Consider the following 26,462-nt stretch of genomic DNA (forward strand, 5'->3'; position numbering starts at 1 on the left):
TAATCCATGTGTTGATGAATAAACTATTATCTATCTATAGGGGCCGCGTTGGAGGGTCTGCCATCTTGTGGCCAGAATCGGAAGCATAAACTGTACATTGACACTTCACGCCAAAGCAAGTCACTCTACAGTTTAAGTACGTTTTCTTGTGCATTGTAGGTTCTGCCATCTCGTGGGCTACATTGTACGCTTAAACTTGACATTAACACTTCGCGCCAATAAACATTAGGGGGCTCCTGTGCTGCCCCCTACAGTTCATGCACGTTCCCTTATTTTCAAGGGAATTACCGGTGCCAGGGGTGCGAAACTCCTCGCTTCGGGCAAACTCGGCTCCGTTCGGCTCAACATTGCTCCGAGCAATTATTAGGGTTGGCACAACTTGACGTCCCTTTGCGTGCACTACCACAGATAAGATAATGACTTGAATTAAGACAACCCTAAATAGCCGAAAGGGATAGTGCCTTATATTAGAAAGGGATAGCATGATTCGACCCTGAACCGCTGTCAAATTTCGGTTTTGTAGGAAGTTTCCTTTCTGTACGGTAGTACTATTATTTATTCTGTGCCGGTGCTAATGAATGACGTGAACTTCCGTGGGTTATTTTTATACTATTTGATAGATGTCACATAGTCTGCCATGTGGATTGAACTCCCTACCAAGGATTTCTCAAGGATCTATAATAAGGAAAAAGGAGTGTACAGGACGCGTAGCCAACATGACAATCGTTTATGCTTCGTAGCGAACGAAACGCAACTGTCACTGTCGCATTGATATGGAAGAGTGATAGAGACACAAAGCATTTCGTTGTCGTAGCGCAAGCGATGGTCACCTTGGCTAGGGACCCAGGTTCCTATAGGGTCAACAATGGTAACCACTAACCGTCGAGCGGATCTTAAGCTTGTTTGCCACCGACGCAGTATAAAAATGTTTAGGCGGTGTCAGTCATGCATAAAGGGAATACGTTCATTAGTTATAAGCCTCTTAGGGGAGATCTGCGCAAAATGGACCCTCACCTCAATAAGCCTGGGATGCATAATTTCTGCCAGAAAATCGTTTCGTTTCGCCTCCTCAGTGAGCAGCGCGTTTTTGTGGTTCTCCGCGTCGGGCTGGAACAGGGCTTGGAGGCGATTGTCCTTGGGTTCTGTTTTACCTGCAAGTATATTATGTTATTTACAAAAACTCTCCTCTCTCTTCAATTACAAAAGCGTCACCATGATGGAAATCGTTTATCGTAAACGAAAATCGAAAAGCTTAAAATCAAGCCGCGTAGCCAACACGCCAATCGCTAACGCTCCATAGCGATCGAAACGCAACTGTCACTGTCGCACTAATATGGAAGAGTGATAGAGAGACACAAAGCGTTTCATTGTCGAAGCGATAGCGATTGTCACCTTGGCTAGGCCGGCAGGGGTGGCCCGTTCTCTCACGCAGGGTAGATGAAGGTATAATCCTACCGACTGCGCCAATAGTATTATTGAATGAAACGACGTCTGAGGGTCTACTGTGGTAAAATAAATAAATAGTTAAACATTTTAGTAATCGAGAGAGGTGTAGTCCATGTAGCTATCTAAAGCGAAGATGTGGGCGCATCTAGCCCCGCCCTAGTTGTCATAGACTGGATTGTTGAGGCAGCGTCAAGCCCGCTCCAGACTACGCGGCGCGAAGCCGCGATTCGCGCACGAGTGTGGAGGGCCCTTATGGCATGCATATATTAAGCTGTCTTTACAATTTACTGCAATGAGATTTATCCTTTCGCCAGACACTTTCTGCTATCTTAGGCCTCATTAGCACGAAAGTTTAAAAAGCGCCGCGTTAGAACCTGACGTTTGAAGTTCGGTACGCTAAATTCGCTTTTTTAACGCGCATTAAAAAAGCGCTCATGCTAATGAGGCCTTACTCAGGGAATGTCCGGCGACCGGATAGATGTAATCTCTATAGTGGTAGTCACACACACACGCACGCACGCCGGTCAGCAACGTAGTGTTCTCCGTAGTGGTAGTGGTAGGGGTGGCCCTTTCTCTTCCACATTCGCGGTATAGCGTCGCCGACACAAAGACATGGAGCCTTCCTGTATATCGGTGAGTAGCGTAGTGTTTTCCGTAGTGGTAGTGGTGGGGGTGGCTCGCAGGGAGGATCACGGTACAGCGTCGCCGACGGACAGACGTGCAGAATTCCACCGCGTGTATCTGACACTGACCTTCCTGTATATCGGTGAGTAGCGTAGTGTTTTCCGTAGTGGTAGTGGTGGGGGAGGATCGCGGTATAGCGTCGCCGACGGACATACGTGCAGAATTCCACCGCGTGTATGTGATACTAACCTTCCTGTATGTCGGTGAGTAGCGTAGTGTTTTCCGTAGTGGTTGTGGTGGGGGTGGCTTACAGGGAGGATCGCGGTATAGCGTCGCCGACCGACTTACGTGCAGAATTCCACCGCCTGTATGTGACACTAACCTTCCTGTATGTCGGTGAGTAGCGTAGTGTTTTCCGTAGTGGTTGTGGTGGGGGTGGCTTACAGGGAGGATCGCGGTATAGCGTTGCCGACCGACTTACGTGCAGAATTCCACCGCCTGTATGTGACACTAACCTTCCTGTATGTCGGTGAGTAGCGTAGTGTTTTCCGTAGTGGTTGTGGTGGGGGTGGCTTACAGGGAGGATCGCGGTATAGCGTCGCCGACCGACTTACGTGCAGAATTCCACCGCCTGTATGTGACACTAACCTTCCTGTATGTCGGTGAGTAGCGTAGTGTTTTCCGTAGTGGTTGTGGTGGGGGTGGCTCGTTCTCTCACGCAGGGAGGATCGCGGTATAGCGTCGCCGACACACAGACATGAAGCATTCCACCGCCTGTAACACACAAACACAATGTCAGTGCTATGCTTTGAGAGTTCTCAAAAAAAGTTGTTGCTTAACGTATTTAAAGATACTAAAAAAAAACTAATTGTAAAAAACAAATACATACATACATACAATAGTTTTTTGGAAAAAAAATCATTTTTGGTACAAGCTTTCATCGCTGACTGTACTTTTCTTTCCACAGGCAACTCATCGAGAAAATTCTAACAAATCTAAACGTATTCTCCTACTAGTCCAATCAGTTTCTTTTTTAGAACTCAAAACGATTCGCTAATATGGAATTTATATGAAACATAGCACAATGACGTCACGGTCAACTTACCTACTTTTTATACTTCAATCCGATTGATTAAATATAAATTGTGTTTAAAAATAACTGCTATCTATGTTTTTCTAGTAATTATCTGGTGCTTTATTTCATGCATGGTGTGAAATAATTTATTTTAAATACAGTATACCCTTGAAATAAAACTATGAAAACGGATTACATCGCGTATATTGAATTTATAATACATCCCGACGTTTCGAACCCTTTACAGCGTTCGTGGTCAACGGGTGACTGAGGAAAAATTACAAAGTGCAAAAATAACCACATACTAAAATAATGAACAATCATAGACTACAAACTTTAAGGCTGGTTGTACATGCAAAATCGGTTCATAAGGCTAGTTATACACTACAATTATTTTCAAGTAAAGATATATATATATACGCGATAAAAAACTACGCCGGCTCCAACCCTACACCACGGACCCGAGAAGATTTAATTCCCTCCTAAATTGTAGGAGGGTATCCCAATATGGGACCGGCAACAAACTCGGCGGGACACATCTTTTCAAAACATCAGAATGTCCAGCATCATCCAACACTAAGGTCTCACAGTCTATGTCTCGCTTGCTCCATTATCAGATGGACTACAGGATCCCAAGCTGGTGGATATAATCCGTTTTCATATTTTTATTTCATGAGTAACTATCGCGGTAACCGAAGACAATATTATACAGTATACCCTATTAATTTGCGTTGTTTTATCACCAATGATCGGCAAAGTCGGTGCCACATGGGATTATTGGTGCATTGGTGGTATTAAGGTGGTAATAACCCAACGGAATAGCCTAGAATAAACGTCCAGTGGGGACGTAAGATCCTTATTTCCGACTCACCTAAAAGCAACACAGTTCCATGCAGTCCATACATGCCAACTAGCTTCTGTATAAGCATAGGAAACACGAAGCTGCCGGCTGCCGTCCCACTCACGCATATACCGTTGGCTAGCGCTCTGAAAAGAGACAAAATTTTAGATGATTCTATTGGTAATGTTACGACGCACGGCGAGGGAAATGTACACTTTCAGGGGACGAATTTGTATTGTGACGCAGCCATGTAGGGAACGTGCATGAACTGTAGGCGGCAGCACAGGAGCCCCCAGATTATTAGCGTAAATGTCAAGTTTAAGCTTTCAATGTACCCCACAAGATGGCAGACCTTACAATGCATAACAAAATTAACAAAATTTTTGTTTGTTTTTATTTTATTTTTATCACTAAGTAACATAGATTTATAAGTTTTGCTGTGCCTTGTCCTTGTCCTAACAATAATATGTTTTTTTTTTATTCGAAATAAAAATATTGAATTGAATTGAATAAGCAAACGTACGTGAACTGTAGAGGGCAGCGCTGAAGTGTCAATGTACAGTTTATGTTTCCGATTCATGCCACCAGATGGCAGTCCCTGCAACGCGCGCGGTCCCTAAGCGTAAGTGCGTTCCAAGCTGGTTTCAAGTACGATACAAAGTAACAATTAGGTAAATTCTCGGTTCGCCTCATTGGGTACTATTTTTAATCCAAGTCTCAGACCCCCTAAACTTAAGCCAAACGGTATGGTCTTGACTCCGGTCAATGTTGGTCTACGGCAGACTGCCTTTTGATAGTCGCGATATATTCCTTGATATTACCTGTGCTTGTCGAAATATTGTGAAACGATGACGATCCCCGGCGTAGTGGAGAGACCACCGCCGATTCCTGAAAAAAAGATTAACATATTAAATCACACTTACAATCGGGTCTATCGCGAATTTATTGTGTTACCTTTATTTACCGACGTTTCGACACAGGTTTCACTGGTCGTGGTTGCGGCTTACTGACGTCCCAGCAAAATCTGAACCTGATCTGATCTGATGTGATGTGTCGAAACGTGAGTAAATAAAGGTAACAAAATAATTTCGCGATAGACCCGATTGTAAATGTGATTTAATATTAGAGTTTTGAATGATTCACGGTTAGTTTCACTAGACTTATATTGACCGGGATATAGACCGTGATTACCTTTTGTATTATTTGTGAGCTCCCGATATTTCGACGCAGTTACATGCATCATGTTCACGGGTGACTGAAGATAGCGGGTGGGTGTCAAAGTCTAAGCGCTCTGTCTACCCTCATTCTTGCGCGTCGGCTGCGTTCACTTTCAACGTTACCAACGGTCACATTCACACTTGTTGGTCCGGTCGCGTTCACAATCGTTGGTCTGTCCAAACACACTACACTCAATAATACAAAAGGTAATCACGGTCTATATCCCGGTCAATATAAGTCTAGTGATTTAATATGTGTTCAAAAAGCGAAAGTTTTAAATGTTATATTAAAAAGATTAACGTTTTTAGAGTCAGTTCAAGCCATTCATATTTTATGGTCCAAACTAACTCTGTACCGACTCTGCAAGCGACAGAGTGTGGTGACAAGATATAAAGTTTGTCAGTGACACTTCCATACTTTTATCTGGGATATACACGGTGTTACTTGAGCCACTGAAAACCTGAGACACCTCAACAGATTTTTTTTATTTTAAACTCATCTTGGGTATGTGAAGCTTCTTGCATGGTTACTCTAAATTATTACCAACACAACAATGGAGGTACTTAGTAAGTACCTCCATTAAATAAGCGTTCGTGGTCACCCGTTGACCACGAACGCTGTAATGAGTTCGAAACGTCGGGATGTATTATAAATTCAATATACGCGATATAATCCGTTTTCATAGTTTTATTTCATGAGTAACTATCGCGGTAACCGAAGACAATATTAAGTACCTCCATTGTTGTCCTCTTTGACCGCCTCAACCCAAGTGAACGAGTCTGTTCCCGTTACTCCGTGCCCCACCATTTGCTAAAACTACCGTGTTGCCAACAGTATAATGTTACTTTTTCAGCTACCCCTGTATTAATCGGGGTAGCGTACTAATGTTGCCACAGTAGAATTATTATTTAACTGCTATCCTTAATGTTAACATAAATAAATCATGACAGGTATTTATTCTTCAATCCGATAAATATTTAAGAAAATATTCGTTTTTTTAGTTTTCTTAACATTTCTATTCGACTGGTAATTCTACACAAGATACATTACATCGTCATTTTAGTGACATCAAACAATTGCTAATTACCATCGTAAACACTGTTAACTGACCATTTGCATACCTTACTGCAACGAGATAAGGTTTACCAATGGCCAGTTAAGGGTGTTGCTCATTGACAAATAACGTGTCAAATGCTAGTTATTCATATTGCATTACAAACTTGTAGACTGAGCATGAAAAAAAATATAATAATACCCCCATTAAAATATACGCAATCGATTCTGAACAAACTGTTTTAAGGTTTTCAGTGGGTCATGAAACACCGTGTAGAAACAGAGAGCAGTGCAAGTCTAAGTCATTCTCGACCAGCACTGGCGTCTTTGGGCTGATATGATGATGAGACACTTACCAGTCAGGACCCCGAAGCTGAACAGCAGGTGCAGCAAGCCGGTGCTGAAGTAGGAAAGCGCTAGGCCGGTCCCACAGAACAGACCCCCGATAAAGACCACCAGACGGCAGGAGTACTTCTCGCAGAGAGCTGATGACAACGGAGCTGGAACAATGAAAATCGTTTGTAAATGTAGGTTTATTTATACCACGTCGGTAGCAAACAAGCATACGGCCCGTAGCCTATTGACGCCTGCAACACCAGAGATATTAAATGCGCGTTGCCGACCCTTTAACCACCCCTTTAGGTATATACACTACCGCTCAAAAGTATTTAGGCACCCGCAATTTTCACCATACAATTGTATACAAAAAATATTTTCAAAATCATACTGCTCGATCGCAGGCAAATGACTCTCTTACATGTTGGATTGAATTTTTATTAAGGTTTTTAATATAGAGCCTCAAATTATTGCCAAAGACATCCTTTAAAATTTCGAGTTTACTTTATGCAACGATTTAAAAAACCCTTATGTACTACAGTACTAGTTCATACAAAATAAAACGATTTTGTACTGGAAAACGATTTATGGATTTTTTTTACGCTTACCATTTGGTAAATAGGCAATGTACACGAATATTCTGCACATCATTTTGAAGCTCGATATGTCTGTTAAATTAAAAAAGTAAACTGCACAAAAAACTGTTACCCGATTGCGACTTAGCGGTATAATTCTGAAAGTCGATTTTGTAAATACGAGTGCCTAAAGCGGTATTGTACATATGTGATGTTCTCAATCAAAAGGTACATTGACGCTTGTCGATAAGGTTGATTTCTAATTGAAGCTATATGGAAATAGCGCCTTACTGACAAGCGACAATAAGTACCCTTTTGGTTGAGAATGGCACATATATTTAGCACATGTAGTGTTTTTTAATCGTTTTCATGATGCGATCCTCTTAGGCATTATGGTGGTCCATGGGTGGAGCTTACCATAACAAAAATTGCGAATAAACCTGACCTTAGCCCTAAGATCTTCTAAAGTTGTACTTAATCCTTGTGATGTCCTGATCAGGAGCCGCCTTTAGCCACGATGATCCTTCTTTAATTTAAATCTTAAAAGCTCTTGGGATATTAAGGTTATCTTACCTAGAGCGAGACATAAGGTGGACAGGGCCGCCGGTATCCAGGAGGCCACGGACTCGGAGCTGTCCGGAAAGGTCTCCATGATCTCCACGTACAGCACGCCGTAGGACTTGAAGAGCCCCGCCACCCAGAACTGCACCATGAAAGCGCCGAACACCACCACCCAGCCATAACCACCGTCCGGGGGAGACGTGCTGGAATACAAGTTTCCAGTTAAAAATAATTAAAAAACCGGCCAAGTGCGAGTCGGACTCGCGCACGAAGGGTTCCGTACCATTACGAAAAAAAACAGCAAAAAAATCACGTTTGTTGTATGGGAGCCCCATTTAAATATTTATATTATTCTGTTTTCAAATTTATTTACATACAAGATATATATAGTGGTACTACGTAAACGAAATTAATAACTAGCTTAAATCTAAAATAGGCCCTTGAGGCATTGTACCAAGGATGCTGGCGGCATTTCCCCGCTGTATCGCAATGCTGATACGTTGTGCGAGAAAGCCGCCAGCTCTTCGGTCACCAGTTACGTCAACCAACTGTTTTTAGTATTTGTTGTTATAGCGGCAACAGAAATACATCATCTGTGAAAATTTCAACTGTCTAGCTATCACGGTTCATGAGATACAGCCTGGTGACAGACAGACAGACGGACAGCGGAGTCTTAGTAATAGGGTCCCGTTTTTACCCTTTGGGTACGGAACCCTAAAAACAGCGTCACACCAAGAGTTCTAATCGTTTACCTACCTCTAAAGCAGCGGTAATCAACCTGCGGCCCGCCGGGCTTTTTTAATTAGCCCACCAGGTGATCCTGGTATAAACATTACCCGAACGTCAGTTCAAAGCAAATTCATCTTCCGTCCCGGGCACGAGGCAAAACCATCTTTGTGGCCCTCATTAAAAAAGGTTGAGTATGACTGCTCTAAAGGATCTACTATAAGCGATAGTTTGCCAGGACTTCCGGTTCGAACGCCATCTTGATAGTAGCCTCGTGATTAATTCCTTTGTTTTTTGCTCATTAATATTGTTTAAAGTGTAATATCGATAGCTTTATTATACAATAATCTAATGTGGTAGTGTGCAGTGAATGGAGAATTAATCTCAAAGCGTGTTTAAGCACCATTTTGGAGTCAACGGCCGGTAGTCCACGTGCTTCTCGTAAAATCCAGCTATCGGTTTTACGAGACAACTACAACAACCACCGAACAGCGTCGTGCTCTAAGAGCATTTATTTTGTGCCTACCCTTTTACGTGACATTGGCTACGGGCAACACCGCCCTCAAGTCCATCAAGAAAAAAAAAAGATAGTTTGCCACTTTGACCCAATAGACTTCATTAGATCGTGCGTCTACTGGGTCTTTTGACACGCCTAACTGGGAAACGCTCCAAGCAAAGTTGCTGGACCCTAATGCCAGTAACAACGCCGTCGGATGTTTCTCGGATATCATACTCGTAGTACAGAGAGAGGTAGGGAGAGATAAGATGTCTTATCTTAAGATAGTTTATTATTCAAGTAGGCATATTACACTAAGATGTACCTATGTAGGCTATGTACTTAGTATGTAATTAGCTAAGACTACCCATCTGTATTAAGGGAGTCCCCTCTGCCAACAAACTGCCTTGCAGTTTGGCAGAATAAGAAAATGTTAAATAGGGTTTATTTCGCCAGAATAAATGTTTTTTTTTTACAATGCACTTATGAACGTCAAATACGCCGGCTCTAACCCTACCTCTGCCCGAGAAGATTTAAATCCCCCCTCAACTGGAGGAGAGTATCCCAATATGGGACCGGTAACAAATTCGGCGGGACACATCTTTGCAAAACAATACATCTTGTAATTAACATGCATTACGAGTAAATAAGAAAAAAAAAACAATTTAAAATACTATAGAATTCATGCAATTACATACAGTAGGTACTTTTCTTTATAGAAATAGATTTAGATACACACATAGTAGAGAAGCAGGGTATACGAGAAATAGGGCCCGAGAAAAAGTTGTTTAAAACGCGTTTGATGCAAGTTGATTATGTAAGAGTATGAGGGTACCCGAATACACGTGTATTCTTAAGAGCGTCATTTTTATGGTCATTATAGAGGCTGATCCTATGATTGATTGTGTAAAACTTACGACTCGCTAGTGGTATCGGAGCGCAGCTTCTTGGACGCGGCGAGCAGCGGCCGCGCCGTGACCGACGACAACGTCAGCAGGGAGTCCTCCTCCTGCTCGGTGGGGGACATCGCGGATAGGTACGCGCCCACTTGCTGAAATTATTTATTGTCTTGTTATTTGGATCTTTTGTAAAAAAACCGGCCAAGTGCGAGTCGGGCTCGCGCAAGAAGGGTTCCGTACCATTACGCAAAAAAAACGGCAAAAAAATCACGTTTGTTGTATGGGAGCCCCATTTTAATATTTATTTTATTTTGTTTTTAGTATTTGTTGTTATAGCGGCAACAGAAAAACATTATCTGTGAAAATTGAAACTGGGACAAACGAACAGACAGATAGACAGCGGAGTCTTAGTAATAGGGTCCCGTTTTTACGCTTTGGGTACGGAACCCTAATAGGGGACTTATAAGACTGACTTTCAAAATGCCTGTAAATCTTAAGTCAGTTTTCTCGGGTGCGCTGAAGCAACACTATCAGTTATAAACGCAGTTTAATTGTCAAATAAATAGTTATTAATATCTTTCCGTTAATTCTAGAAAAGGAAAACTGGGTTCAGGTTTGATCTTCAGACCTGCGAGTATGAGATGTAGTCTAACCCGTTCGTATAAAAATACCGCAAATCGATGTACAGGTTAGCCGTTTGGCACACAATGACCACTCCCCCCCCCAGCGAATTTTTTTTAGGAACTGCGGGTCAAAAATTTTGTTTTGACCTCTAGTATGCGTGTGCCAAACGGCTAACCTGTACATCGTTTTGCGGTATTCCTTTGAAATTGGGGTCGAGCGGCTTCCGCTAAAGCGTTCTCGCGCGCGACTCCATACATCTAGCACGACTTCAAGAATGGACTCAGACGGTTCATGCTAGGACAAGCAAGGCAAGGAGACATTCGCAGTTGAAATTATCGTTTTCGGGAATTTCAAAGAGTATTTATTCATTTACTCTGAAATTTCCTTTATTCGAGACTAAAAGAATTGCAAATGTACCTCATCCCCTGCTCTAGGATGATGGTTACATCCTCGACTATATACTTACAGTGGCTTAAAGTCCCCTGGACTAGGTAGAGATGGTTTAAAAGAGGCCACCAAGGGCCTCCGGAGGCGGTGGTCCGCAAACACGGACTGGTGCTGGTGATGCTGTAGAAGTAAAGCGCGAGCGTTCCTACAGCCCACCGCTACAGCACAATTGCGGCAGACGGGGGGTTGTTTAGTGGGTCCCATTAGCCCAAAACAAGGAGTCCCACATAACCACTCGGGTTCGTCTCCACGCCCGAGTGGTATGCGTAATTGCATTTTTCCTTACTTACAGTGGCTAACGGCAGCTCGAGCATGAGACTGTGGGGCCGCTCCCTCTGCTCTGGCGGGGCCGATTGTACCGACAGCAGCGATCCTGACTTATCCGGGGACAGGGTTGCCTGTACACACAACAAAATAATTATCAACATAGTAAGGTTGAATGGTGACGTTAAAGGATGTGATATTTTGCCAGTTTCAGGGGAATCTGTGGAATCTTACACCGGGGCCTACTACGAACACCGAAGTTCACAAATTGCGGGCTTTTTGCTCTGTCACTCTAATTACGCCTTATTATTATTATTAAAGCCGTTTTTTCCCATCTCAAGTTATTTGCTTTACTATTTAATTGTTTCATCATCATTTTCTTGGATAGGAACCCCTGTCTGGGTATAGGCCTCCTCCAGTTTTATCCAGTTTTCTCTGTCTTTAGCTTGGTTTATCCACTCTTTTCCAGCTGTAGCTATGATGTCATCGCTCCATCGCTTAGTAGGTCGTGCTTGTCGTCTTTTTCCACTGGGACCTTTCCATCTAGTTATTTCTGCTGTCCATCGCTTATCGTTATAGCGTGCTACATGGCCAGCCCATCGCCATTTTAAACGTAGACAGCAGCGTAGGGCGTCAATTATGCCTTAATTGGAGTAAAAGATAAAGATGCCCACAATTTGGCGAAGTTCGGCGTGTGAGGTAGATAGAGTAGACGCAGCAGATTGATAAGTCGCCAAAATGATTTTTAGTTTTTAGTGTCTATGGGCCTAAGTTACTTGTCCCGGTGTAGGATTCAGCAGTTCCCCTAAAACCGCCTACATACATACACAGTAGTATGACATCATTCGGCCAGAAGTCCGCGAGATGGTTTAAGGTCCCTGGTTTGCCGTATCCTCCTTCTAACTACAAGTAGGCCATGCCACATCGATTTGAATTTGGGCGTCCAACTTGAAAAGGATAGAAACTTACCTCGATGGCATCAGTGGGCAGGTCGATGGAGCAGGAGAGAGGAGCGACGGTCGTCGGGGGCGCCGAGGTGCCCAGGATGTGAGGGTCCAGCTTGGACAGCTCCTGTGAACAATGTTCAGCATCAGAAAGATGTCTAGTACTTTCTAAACTATTCCTAACATTTTCCCGGCACAATCCCAAGGATTGGCACGGGCACTAGTTTTTACGAAAGCAACCCAGGAGAATATTAGGGCTTATTGGGATGTCTTTTTGTTTACGATGAGCACATGGGGGGGGGGGAGATGAGGAAGGGCGGGTGGGAGGATGATATTAAAAAGATTGCGGGCCCACTCTGGAGAAGCAGCAAATCGGGCTGCTTGAAGGGGTTTTGGAGAGGCGTATGCTCAACAGTGGACGCATACTCCCTGAGGAAGAAGAAGAAGAAGAATAATAGGTATGTTGGACTCTCACCTCTCTTTGCACTGAGAAAGAGGGGTACGAGCTTACCCCCACTAAACCCACACATGCGTTTCTCTGCCATATGCCATTTGGGGGCCTTATGGGATCGCGAACATACTACTTTTTTTTTTTTTTTTTATGGTGGAAACATTTATTTCCATACTACTTACCACGAAAGGGAAGTGACAAGTGATTTGATTACATTAAACGGAGCACGAGCGTCATTACATCACTATGAGGGCTTAGATATTAGATCCTTTTTGCCTGCAATATCTGCAGCATTGAGGTTTCATAAAAACCGGCCAAGTGCGAGTCGGACTCGCGCACGAAGGGTTCCGTACCATTACGGAAAAAAACAGCAAAAAAATCACGTTTGTTATATGGGAGCCTCATTTAAATATTTATATTATTCTGTTTTTAGTATTTTTAGTATTTGTTGTTATAGCGGCAACAGAAATACATCTTCTGTGAAAATTTCAACTGTCTAGCTATCACGGTTCATGAGACACGGTTCACGGTACAGCCTGGTGATAGACAGACAGACGGACAGACGGACAGCGGAGTCTTAGTAATAGGGTTCCGTTTTTACCCTTTGGGTACGGAACCCTAAAAAACGCATGTTTCCTCTCACCTAAATCCGGCCCCGATAGTCATGTAATACTTTTCAAAATGACTGCTTGTTTTTCTTTTCTTCGTAGTTGTAAGTATTAGGTATTAGCATAGAGTAACTTATACTAGAGCGGTACTGTCATAGTAAATTTTGTAACCCCAGTAAATTCACTGCCATCTGTCGACACACTTTAAAACTAAAAATGAAGATTTATAAAAATACGATAAAATGTATTTAAATATAGATAAATGATTTTTTTTATTTGCATTAATTATTTTTATGATTTTGACCCATGTTCTTTCACTGATATGCGTTAAAATGGTCAAATAACAAACGAAACCGTCAACGCCATCTATACGACTGTAGGCCAAAACTAGTAGCGCCCTCTGAACGAGAATCAAATTTTCTTGATTTTCGAGGCACGTTTTTTCCTTAGACTGTATCCATCTATTACGGAGTTATATTTATCTTTGGTATTAGCCTGCTTAAGACTATAGCCATTAGCCAGGCACTATGCATATTTCACAAACAGCAGCTAATCAGCTGACTCAGGTTTACATCACCCACGCATTAAATTCACCCTGTTCACCCCCACCCCCTTGGGGAGGCGTGAACAAGATTTTCCAGTAAATTTCGCTGCCCCATGACGCGCAAGAATGACTCATCCTTGATATATTGAGCAGCAAGCCCTTCAACGGAAATCAATACGGGCATCATTATACGGTCACTGTCAGTATTATACGAGCGTAAGAACCGGCCAAGTGCGAGTCGGACTCGCGCACCAAGGGTTCCGGTACCATTACGCAAAAAACGGCAAAAAAATTACGTTTGTTGTATATTCTGTTTTTAGTATTTGTTGTTATAGAGGCAACAGAAATACATCATCTATGAAAATTTCAACTGTCTATCTATCACGGTTCGTAAGAAACAGAGCCTGGTGAGTGGTGACAGACGGACGGACAGCGGAGTCTGAGTAATAGGGTCCCGTTTTTACCCTTTGGGTACGGAACCCTAAAAATTGTCAACTACCCAATTATGTACCTGCCTTTGATGTAAAGGGCTCTAAAGGTTCTGACCTTCTATGTACTTATCCATCGCGTCTTTCAGCCTATCGAGCAGCAGCCCATCAAAGGAAATCAATACAGCCATCATTAAACGGTCACTAGTCAGTATATGTGACGTTTTCAATCAAAAGGTACCACATTGTCGCTTACCATAAGGACGAAAATTGCTTGTAGCTTTATACGAAAAACCTGTCAGGGCGTCCTTATGGCAAGCGACAATGTGGTACCTTTTACTTGAAAACGACACATATGAATTTTTTACAACGTAATTGAACCTATACTGTACATACTTACTTACGTAGAACTATATAGAACAACACATTAAATACTGAATTATTTTACGTCTTCTAAAACTTTCTAGTCAATTTAGGTAATTTTTCATACAAAAACTACATACTGTATCATATAGGATATAGGCCTGGCACTTCTAATGGGTTAACTGGCCTTTGGTAGATCTTTTATGTCGTTGCCGTAAACATGAAGTCAGGCAAAATAGGCTGAGCACCTACCTATACTCGCAATGTATGTGTTATGTTACCTTTCACTTAAAGGGCTCTCAAAGGGCTTTAACCTTGCACTCAACCATGTCAGCCTTTTCAGAGCATTATCGAGCGTGGAGACCTTCAGTGGAAATCAATGCCATCATCGCAGGCCATTGGCTGACTGAAACTTACTTACGACACGCGACCAGGGTGCCTAGCCAAATTGCCAATCGTTTGCGATATGACAGCAAAACGCTATCTATCTCTATCGCACCAATATGTAAGTTAAAGTAGAGACAGAAAGCGTTTCGTTGTCGTAGCGTAAACGATTGGCATCTTGGTTAGGCCCCCAGATGTATCGAAAGTTGGTTTTATGATTATGTAGATAATTGGTCTTAGTAATATATGTAGAATATAATATAATAGTTTTTATTCGTTAACACACAGACAATATTAGACATAACACTGATTTAAACTTTCACGGTTTTTACTCATTATTATTTACAACGACGGGACTTAATCGCGTAAAATAAGTTTTCGTGGGTTTTATAGCAGAAAAATCCGTGAAGCCATTGAAATCAAGAAACATAGAAATTTTAATCGAGATGAAGGTTTTCAGATCTCATCCACATGGAACCCAGTCATTAGTAAGTGTAAGCGAAACCAAATATCGAAAGTTGAAAAATCGAATATTGTGAGTGTTGTGTGTCGACCCGGTAGCATCCCTAGTGCGCAAAACGTTCAAGTTAATAAACAAGACCAAGTGCGGGTAGTTCGAAAAACTCGCGCGCCTAGAAGATGTTGATGTCAACTTTAGCCAGTCTTCTCCGAGACCACGGGGACAACGCCGTCCTCGAAACGTCGGTCAATTTAAAACTTATTTTACGCGATTAAGTCCCGTCGTTGTAAATAAGATTATTAGACATACCAAAGATAGATATAACTCCGTAATAGATGGATACAGTCTAAGGAAAAAACGTGCCTCGAAAATCACGAAAATTTGATTCTCGATCAGAGGGCGCCACTAGTTTTGGCCTACACTCGTATAGAGGGCGTTGACGGTTTCGTTTGTTATTTATAATTTTAACGCATATCAGTGAAAGAACATGAGTCAAAATCATAAAAATAATTAATGCGAATAAAAAAAATCATATATCCATATTTAAATACATTTTATCGTATTTTTATAAATATTTATTTTTAGTTTTAAAGTGTGTCGACAGATGGCAGTGAATTTACTGGGGTTACAAAATTTACTATGACAGTACCGCTCTAGTATAAGTTACTCTATGGACATACATTAAAAGAACATATATTCTGTTTTTTTATTCCGTAGACTAAAATGACATTTCATGTGGCACTAAGAAATGTCATGTCCTACACATGAAACGTCATTTTAGTCTACGGAATAAAAAAAGTGAAAATAAAGTGTCACGAAATAGCCCCATCCCAGCATCCATGGTATAATATAGTCCGCCTGGTACTCTCTTCCGAGACTCGCGAACCACGTGACTGACACAAGCCTACGCCATCGTGAACCTGTGAACAGCATGATGACGGAGGCTTGTGTCATTATCATACAATAAGTTTTTGGCAAAATTTCAATTTTTGGTACAAGCTTATCGCTGACTGTACTTTTCTTTCCAGAGGTAACTAATGATGAGTATTAGTTACTTGTGGAAAGATAATTTAAAAAAAAAAAAACCGACTTCAATGGGGGATGCCGATGAAAGTTTACTTATTATTTGATGGTGCACTCTTAGATTCCAGACAATGAAATGAAAAAGACAGCATATTTTGCCTAATAATCCTAATCCATCTTTTGACTAATTTTGCCTAATTGCCTAATTATTATAATATTGCCTAATAATGTAGAAAAGGAGGTAAAACCACCCACTTTTCTAGTAGCATTTCGTTTTTGTAAGGGTTGCAGTTCTAACCTAACCTACTTTTCTGATAGCATTTCGTTTCTGTAAGGGTCACAGTACAGTTCTAACCTAACCTAACCCACTTTTCTAGTAGCATTTCCGGGTCCAAGTTTGGGTCTGGGTCCATAAGGAAGAGAACAAGTCGCCAAACGTGAACTATGTGTCATTGAAGAGTTCCATTCTGATCATCATCAGCAGTTCCACTTCATCAAATGTCACTTTTTTAAATGCAAATGCTGGGTTTGTTGATGAAAATACAAAAATCACAATATGTATGCCTTTCACATTTGAGGAGTTCCCGCGGTTCCTCATGGGTCTCATCATCAGAACTCGAGCTTGACAAAAATATGTCTTAAAAACTTAAGTTGCTTAACAAACATAAAGAAGAGGACAAATCGCCAAACGTAAACTATGCGTCATTAAAGAGTTCCATTCTGATCATCATCAGCAGTTCCACTTCATCAAATGTCACTTTTTAAAATGGAAATGCTGGATTTGTTGATAAAAATACAAAAATCACTATATGTATGCCTTTCACATTTGAGGAGGTCCCTCGATTACTCATGGATCCCATCATCAGAACTCGAGCTTGACAAACATGTTTCTTGAAAACCTAACTTGCTTAACAAACAGAACGAAGAGGACAAATCGCCAAACGTGAACTATGCGTCATTAAAGAGTTCCATTCTGATCATCATCAGCAGTTCCACTGCACCAAATGTCACTTTTTTAAATGTAAGTGCTTGATTTGTTGATGAAAATACTAAAATCAATATATGTAAGCCTTTAACATTTGAGGAGTTCCCTCGATTCCTTATGGATCCCATCATCAGAACTGCGTTTTGACAAAAACGGGACCAATCTGTATGTATATACTTACAAACAAAAAAAGAATTTTCAAAATCGGTCCAGAAATGACGGAGTTATGGAGTAACAAACAAAAAAAAAACATACAACCGAATTGATAACCTCCTCCTTTTGAAATCTTGAAGTCGGTTAAAAAGTACTCAGTTGTTCGGAACCGTCAACTTTTTGTTATACCCTAACAGCATTTATACGTGATTATGACGTCGCTGACGTCACAATGACGTCATAATTACGTCATTATTTGCTTTTCCGGGGCAAAGTGGATAATCCTTGTGTGCTCTCAAGCATACGGCTGTTCGTCCCCAACGACTATGTGCGCGCGGGCGCTCGACGCCGGCACGCGCTTTTCGCAGTCCCCGTGACGCGCACGCAGTACGCGCGCCGAGCGCCCACGCTGAGAGCCCTCAAACTTCTAAACGGTTTAGTTGGCTCGGTCCAGGATGCTGACCTTTTTAATGACAAGTTGTGTCTTTTGTGCTCAAAAATATCCGAATATTTAAATGTTTTTGTCACACGTCCCTAGACTGAGGCGGTTGGGAGATATGCCCGAATGTTGTTTTATTATGTTTAATTATGTTATTTATGATGAATTGTTTGTTTTGTTGTGTTTTACTTGTCTTGTGTTGTGTATGAAATGTTTTTTCCCATGTCATGGCGTTTGGCCTCCGCTGTGAGCCGGACATGTTTTTGTAAATAAATAAATAATAATAAATAATAAATAAATAATAATTATCACGTCATTATGATGTCCCTGACGTCACTTTGCTACCTGGGTAGCTGACAGGCTGATATCGTCCGACGGACTGATAATCAGTGGGCTCCTTAAAATTGAGACATAGGGGTCGTCTTAACTTAGACTAGGATTTAGTCATATTATACTACTCTTTGGGTTTAGTCTAGACAGCTCAGCATTCCTTTTCCGCAGTTAACTTTCTATTTTACTGGCTTTAATCAATATTAAACTAGCATTTAGTAGTTCTCCGTCCTGGTACAGACTTGTACCGGTCGGTATGTCTTCGGTAACTACCTAAATCAATGGCGTAACACACTTATTGCGTAGTTACTTTACCGATTTGTTTACGAATTGTGAAATGTCGTGATTGACTGTTTTAAATATTTATGTTAATTTAAATCGATGAAATCGGTCGGTATTTTTGTTCAAAATTATGATTTTTATCCGAACTAGGCCAGGAAATAAATGCTCAAAAAAGTTATATAGGGTAATGCTTTCAATCACTTTTCATTTTGTATAAGTGGCCATGTCCTCCAGACGCATAGTTCTCGAGATATAATCGAAAAACCGAAAAATGGAACATTCAAACCCCACTCTCCTCCCGGCACCAGGGTTACGGCCGGGGGCTTTTGATATGTTCACCTCCTAACTAGTCCAAACAAAGCTACGAAGTCAAAAATCGTGTTCCTAGCATTTCCCTCTATACCTTCTTATTGCTTGGCCTAAAAGGGGAGGAGTTCTATAATTTTAGCAGTTTATGAATGTAGGGGATCCAAAAAGGAATACGTCAGAAAAATTACAAAAGAAATAGTCTATTAACACGCCATTTTACCCGGTCCTGCGCGGATTCACGCCAATTTTTACTGACGCCGAGCTCCCAAAGATGTACCTCCACTCTATCCGCCCACCGATACTGGATGACCTACAGTAATTAATTTGCCAATAAAAATATTGTGTCACGTCCTGACATCCCGATGTGTCAAATAGGGCCCTTAATTCAAGTTTTTCTCTAGCATGCATGACTCGCGAAACTCCTACGTCATGTTGTTGTTATAATTGTTGCTGTTTTATGTATTATTACTGCTGTTAGTATTAAGTTTCGTGACGCATTGGTTCAGCTGTAATGTCATGTAAACATTTTTATCAATAAAATAAATAAAATGTGTCGCTACGAAAATGTAACATGCTAGCAGCTACGTGCTACGACATGCTACGGCAGCTACGGCGTTCGTAGCGTAGTAAGGATCAAAAAGATTTTTAAGGTGAGAAAAATGAATGATTAGAAGGAATCTAGTTAGTAGGGTAAGGGGGCAATTTCCATACAAATTGCAGTCCGTCTGTATCGGCCCTTAGTTGGGTATAAGGGTAATGCGATAAGGCCGCCTATTCCCTCTCTGCCCTTATGTATTATGTGCTAGGAGGATATAACCAAACGAAGACGCCTTGTCTGTAATTTTCTGTACAACAAGTCTGCAGATTTTTGCGGGGGAGGGGAACGTCAAATGTATACGTAACGTTTTTGACGACCGGTCTGGCCTAGTGGGTAGTGACCCTGCCTGTGAATATATTTGTACAGTACATATATTTGTTCCTGAGTCATGGGTGTTATGTATTTAAGTATTTATATATTATATATATCGTTGTCCGAGTACCCATAACACAAGCCTTCTTGGGCTTACCGTGAGACTTAGTCAATCTGTGTAAGAATGTCCTATAATATTTATTATTATTTTATTAACGTAAAAAATTGCCATGTCAGATAAACGTCAGTATATGACCATTGTCCGACTATTTTCGACAGAGGGGAACGCCTCTACTCCGTTTGGTTATATCCTCCTAGATTATGTGTCTACCTTTGAAAATTTATTTTGAGGTTTAGCTATAAAAAGAATTCGTATTACATTGTGAATGCCCAGTGATTGGCCCTTTTTACGTAGGCATAGACGCCCTCCAAAATTATTTTGTTTGAAATGGTGTAAGGGTATTGGCTATTGGTGCCATTATAATCGAACCAATCTAACTATGGGATCCTCGAGCAATTAACAGAGTATTTTGTTATTAAGTTAAGAGTTGGATGCGAGCGGCACAGGATCGGTCGGAGTGGCGAGCCTTGGGGGAGGCCTATGTCCAGCAGTGGACGTCTATCTATCCCTCAACGTAAAACACTTATTTCTTATTAAGTGAGAAAAGGGATGGGCTCGAAGGTCGTCGCGTCTAGAACGCAGTCGTTGGTTTGTTTAAGTAGTTGGCAATAGTCCAACTATCGATCCCTGGTTGGAGGACTGTTTATTGACCGAGCGAGCACGAAGTTCTCTACAGGTATGCATTTCTTGACAGATTCTCGCAAAATTTGGTGAGCATGTTCGATGATAAATATGGAATATTTGTCGGATCAGTTATCGGACTTTTTTCAAAATGACGTGGCCAGTTCGCGACTATCGTAACTATGGATCCCAGGTTGGCTGACCGTCACCAGGAGGCTTATTATCCTGCAGTGTATTAACTCAGTGTTTTTCTATCTTTGGCAACGCGACCCCTTGGCATAAACCCTTTTTCGTCAGCCCTTTGGCAAAAAAATTCGACCCCTTACTAAACTATCCCCTGTTTGTAGGTACACTGTATTAATAATAATAATAAATATTCTTTATTGCACCACAAAGAAACAATTTTTTTAAAACAGATTTACAATGTAAATAATGGTAGCAACAGGCGGTCTTATCGCTGTGAGACAACCTTAGGGTAGCAGGATATGAAGAACAAAAGTTTTTATAAACAGGTAGTGCACGAATTAATTAGAGGAACAGGAATTACACATACATTAATCAGACAGTACATATACTGTATTGTTATTTTCCGTTGCAAACCCTCGCAACTCCTTTATGGAGGCTTCGGGGGTACAGATCAAGTTGAAAAAACCGGCTATAAATCATAAAAACTGAAATTCGGAAACCGTTTTTACCAGCGAACGGAATTTCTGAACCCACCCATATACCACACATACCCATGCTTCTAATTTCTTTCGGTATCGGTACCGTCATTACGGGTAATAAAGACAGGTCGACGCTCTCAGACGTGATAAATCGATACCGGTGTCTCGGTTACCGGGGCTACGTATCCTGTCTACTTCGAAGTTGGAAGACGTAACTAAGCCGCGATTCTGCAGCGCGTCGGGCATGTTCGCCGACGCGCATGTGGATGGTTTCCACGCGACGCTGCGCAAGCGCTGCGCCGCGACGCTCCGAAGGGTGCGCGACAGCCGCCACAGTCTCCTGGCCGTCGTGGCAGGGAGATGGGACAGTGCACTTATTAGGCACTGGACCTCCCAACATCTTAGTTTAGGTACTAACATAGTAATTTAAGTATAATTGTAACTAACAAAATATGGATTGTATTATCGTCCGAATTAAATGATTTTAATTTTTTTTTTTTTTTATTAAGCCGTAACTCATTGTACTTACACTATTGACCATCAGTGGCGGATTAGCCACGTGCCAAAAGTAGCAAATAAAAAAATAAAAAATGCAACGGGTCCCGCGCGTTTAGGGCCTCGCGCACCTACGCATTGTGGCCGTAAACAACCTAAGTTTCACTTCGTCCGACAAAATTTTAACAATCCATGTGCCCCATGATAGGTTTTGCTACAGGCCCCGCGCTAGCTTAATCCGGCACTGTACTATTGACCATTGGTAACTACCAATACTCGAAACATTATTAAGATCGTGATAATTTGTTCAGACTTGAGGATGTTACTACCAAACTAAATCCATTCATATGACCGGCTGTCTGCCTGTCTAGCTGTTCTGTTCTAATAGATCGGCAATCACTCGATAGTAATATGGATATTTTGGTTTATTTTCAAAATGGCGGAGTTAAGAGGATTCGCGAGGTCTGCAGCTAACAAAAACTCACAAAAAGCCACTAATAATAAAAAGACCCTACGCCCCTAACGCTCCGTCAACTTTTTAAGTGTGGAAGATATTTACGCCTTTTTCTATATTTTTTTACCGCCTGAAGGTACGAAACCTTCATGCGTGCTGCTTCTGCGTGTTCCGTTTTAAGTTATATCTGTTCAGTGAGACGCTCGCAACTACATCCGCGTCTGACCTCATTCTAGTCTCAGTCTGCGAGTATTGATTCTGCGAGCGACGACCTCGGCCTCGGCCCGTCCGTTGGTTCAGCCGAGTGCGGAACCAAAACATTTGGCAACAAAACAAAGACAGTGACCACTGCAAAACCTCGTCGCAAAACGAGATTATGCTAATATTTACAACAGAATAAATCATAGTACTACCGTACAGAAAGGAAACTTCGTACAAAACCGAAGTTTGACAGCGGTTCAGGGTCGAATCATGATATCCCTTTCTAATATATGGCACTATCCCTTTCGGCTATTTAGGGTAGTAGTAGTAGTAAATCACTTTAATGTACAAAAAAAATTGTTAACATAAAATTCATATAAATTTAGGTACAAGGGATCCCTATAAGGGATATCTTCCAGCTAACCTTAGAGTTAATGAGTGGAAAATTCGAATTAGATAGACAAACTTACAGAAAGTACAATAATATTTAAAAAGGAAAACTACATTATTAACAAATTAATTATTAACAAGCAGAAACGTCTGCGATCGATGCTGAGGCCGTGAGTTCAAGTCTCACCCAAGGCAGTAATTTTTCCACTTTTAAATTTACATTATTAACGTCTACGAATAACTAAAAGGGTCAAGGGTCTAGGGTTGTCAAAATTCAAGTCATTATCTGTGGTCGTGCACGCAAAGGGTCGGCACGGGAAGGTAATAATTGCTCGGAGCAATGCTGAGCAGAACGGAGCCGAGTTTGCCCGAAGCGAGGAGTTTCGCACCCCTGCTAATACTTCCTTAAAAATCATCATAATGGGTGGGCCTCTTAAAGGTCGATATCTTCCAGTGTGTTGGCACTCCTGCCGCCATTACAGTTGAGTTTATACAAATGTTAAATTAAAGTTTGGCATGTGTCACAAGGCTATCAAAGGTTACAGGTTGTGTCCTTTAGTTTATTGGAACGCAACTGCGCCAAATATCTGGGTCATTGGAGGCCGCGAATGACGCAGTTTCGGATGCACTCAGTGCAATATTATGAAATAAACATCATCAGACCATCTTACACAAAGACTAGTCAGCCCTAGTCCCACAGTAAGCGAGCCCGTTATCGATTTTAGTCGCAAAAAGGTAAAATTGATAGATTTAGGGCCAATTGCACCAACCATAATTAAGGCCGTTCCATCGGTTTGCCGCTGTCTTTGTCACATTTCGCAAGAAAGAACGGGAAAGAACATACGCGCCAAGTGTCAATTTTGATCGAATTTTGTCCGTTTTTATTTATTTGAAAAACGTTACCTTACAATATCGAAATTCTAAAGCTATGAAATTACTATTTATGTTAAGATTGTTTTTTCTTCTTTTTTTTGTTTATAGTATCACATAATAAATAACCGAGTAAAGTAGGATTAAAAGTCCGAGTTAGAGGTTACTTTGGGAATTAATTGTATCGAGTGAAGTGTCATAATTCGTGTATAGGAAGCTATGTTGTTAAAGATAATATAGTCAAGAACTACATATATTTTTTCCACGTCTACTAATATCAACGCCTCTTAGAAAAACACGATCATATAAGGAGATTTTTCGCCTTCTGGCTCAGGGAACCGCCTTAACAGACTGATCAACGTCAGCCAGCAGAGAACTATGAAACTTCCCATACAATAAAATTTAGCGAACGCGCTAAAATGGTGACAGACGGTTTGGTGCAACCCTACCTAAGTCGCTGAAATTGTACACCTTTTGATACGTAATAGAAATAACAAGTACTGGTTTTTATTAGCACGTCTTCTCATCTTGCCGTTTTACAGATATTTTTTTTGAAAACAGACTCACTAAATTAGTAATGATTTATTTTATTGATGGACGTTTAGGTAAACGCGCGTAAAGAACAGATGTTATCGGTCTTATTTGTAAATTTCTTAAACTTTGGTCGGCTAAAAATGGTAATTTTGTATTACACGTATCCTATGTACTCCACCTTTGCAGACTACATTTTTATTTTTATGACTTTGAAGTAGTGTAAATGAAAGTTAAACGAAATCAATTTTATCCAGAAATTACTTCAAAACAAGTGACAATTTCTCTGAAAATCGACTTAATTTCAACGTAATTTTGATACTTAAACAATCTACAACATTTGCTGAAACTGTTCTTATACATCAATTTGTATAATTTACCACCATAACTTTTTGATGAATTTTTAAAAACTGCCCCTTCTTCATATATTACCGGTGACGCACGCTCGCGACCTTTAAAAGGCAAGATGAGAAGACGTGCTAATGGAAACCAATACTTGTTATTTAGATATTACGTAACAAAACGTGTATAATTTCAACGACTAAATCTATCAATTTTACATTTTTGCTCCAAAATCGTTACCGGGCTCTTAATAACACTTGTTCTGCCTTTACCGTGTTTCGGACCCAAGACTACTTTCGCACGCATGACTACAAACTAAGCTAGCCTATTCAGGCTAATCAGGACACGTTGTCGTGTAGCGTCTTCGGACTTTTTGGTTACACAATACCGAACAATCCATATTACTTTTTAGCTACGGCCGCAGGTTAGCGGTGAACGAGATAGAAGCCATATTCACGAGCGAATGACGTCAAAATGAATGAAATTGACGTCAATTTGCATAAAGAACGCTTTTTTAGGGTTCCGTACCCAAAGGGTAAAAACGGGACCCTATTACTAAGATTCCGCTGCCTGTCTCTCCGTCTGTCCGTCTGTCACCAGGCTGTATCTCATGAACCGTGATAGCTAAAGTTGAAATTTTCACAGATGATGTATAACGACCGCCGCTATAACAACAAATACAAAAAACAGAATAAAATAAATATTTAAGTGGGGCTCCCATAAAACGAACGTGATTTTTTGCCGTTTTTTGCGTAACGGTACGGAACCCTTCGTGCGCGAGTCCGACTCGCACTTGGTCGGTTTTTTAACACATTCACTGCCAGCGACCCGTTACCGTTAGGCGGGTTCTCGGCTACGCTCGTAGCGCGTCGCTCGCACTGGGGCAGCGCTACGCCGTAGCACATTGTAGCGCGTCGCATATATTAAAACATGCGTACGCACATCAAGACGCAAATTCGAACTTTCGCGTAGCCTCGTACCAATTCGTGCGACCATCTGTCAAAACACATTCGCGAAACTCGCGAATGTTTCTGACAGCACTACACGAATGTTTGTACCACTGTGAGTGACCTAAAGAGAACCAGACATCATATCCTCACCTGGTTAAAGATGAACTCTCTCGGCAAAGACATGGCGCGATGTCAGGCGGCGCAGGTAATGAAATAGGCACGTCACACTTAAAGTGATCCTCCGACTCCGTCGATCCTAGCTTAAGTTGCTTAGCATTAACAGCGAACGCCGGATGCATTTGATGCTTAATAAAAATCCTTAAGGTAGCCGTTGTAGTAGTTTTATTCGACTTTTTGTACAAAAAATTCCTTGTATCCCCCTTTTTTACTTCTAAATCGCGCGAGAAATCGAGCGTAAAAAAATTACGGCAGCGCGTACATCTTTCTTTTTTTAACTTTTTAAATTCGCACTGGGCAACGGCCCAGCGATAGAAGGGGTACGTTCGAAATCGGTGATTACTTTTTTTGAATGAAAGCCGTTTTTGGCACTTTTCGCTATACAACCGATCGGTCGGACGCGTGAACAACTTATGAGTAAAGAACGTAGAACATGCGCGCGCATCTCAATCGATATTTGTACAAAGTTATTTATGCGGCTAATGAAATAGGAAACTGGCTGTGAAGTATTGGCTTTTCGGTAGTTGTTTGATGGTAGCGCGTTCGTCGCGCGCAAATATAGAGTTGTATATTTGTCGAAAGACGTCATATTTTTTGACATTTAAAATCTAATTCCGGTTTTTAATTTAGTTTTCACATCACCTATTCGAAAAAGGGCTTTTTTTTCCCGCTAGGAGGAATCAAACTGGCATTTTTCTTCCCTGCTAAGATGGATCAAAGTGGCACTTTTCTGGTCTAGAACACATTTTTTTTTCCTTTTTGCATACTATATTTTTAAGTTAAATCATATTTTGGAACATAACAATTTCCTCACGGGTGATGTGAAAAGCAGCGTGTCAAAATTATT

The 26,462-nt window shown here is 41.3% G+C and overlaps 1 protein-coding gene across 1 annotated transcript in view; it reads right to left on the minus strand.

Annotated features, from left to right (window-relative positions):
* The window catches only part of LOC134753341 (monocarboxylate transporter 12), a 38,166-nt gene extending 11,931 nt beyond the window's left edge, over window positions 1-26,235 (minus strand). Inside the window, exons 1-10 of the mRNA XM_063689213.1 lie at window positions 25,589-26,235; window positions 12,155-12,256; window positions 11,212-11,319; window positions 9,869-10,002; window positions 7,742-7,932; window positions 6,614-6,757; window positions 4,808-4,874; window positions 4,017-4,132; window positions 2,719-2,844; window positions 1,015-1,151 (exon numbers count right to left, since the gene is read on the minus strand). Of these exons, the coding sequence (XP_063545283.1) occupies window positions 1,015-1,151; window positions 2,719-2,844; window positions 4,017-4,132; window positions 4,808-4,874; window positions 6,614-6,757; window positions 7,742-7,932; window positions 9,869-10,002; window positions 11,212-11,319; window positions 12,155-12,256; window positions 25,589-25,621 (1,158 nt within the window). The 5' untranslated portion in view covers window positions 25,622-26,235. The remainder of the gene's footprint in view (window positions 1-1,014; window positions 1,152-2,718; window positions 2,845-4,016; window positions 4,133-4,807; window positions 4,875-6,613; window positions 6,758-7,741; window positions 7,933-9,868; window positions 10,003-11,211; window positions 11,320-12,154; window positions 12,257-25,588) is intronic.
* Between the last annotated feature and the right edge of the window lie 227 nt (window positions 26,236-26,462).

Source organism: Cydia strobilella, chromosome 26 (assembly GCF_947568885.1).
Source record: "Cydia strobilella chromosome 26, ilCydStro3.1, whole genome shotgun sequence".
In the NCBI taxonomy this organism is placed as follows: Eukaryota; Metazoa; Arthropoda; class Insecta; order Lepidoptera; family Tortricidae; genus Cydia; species Cydia strobilella.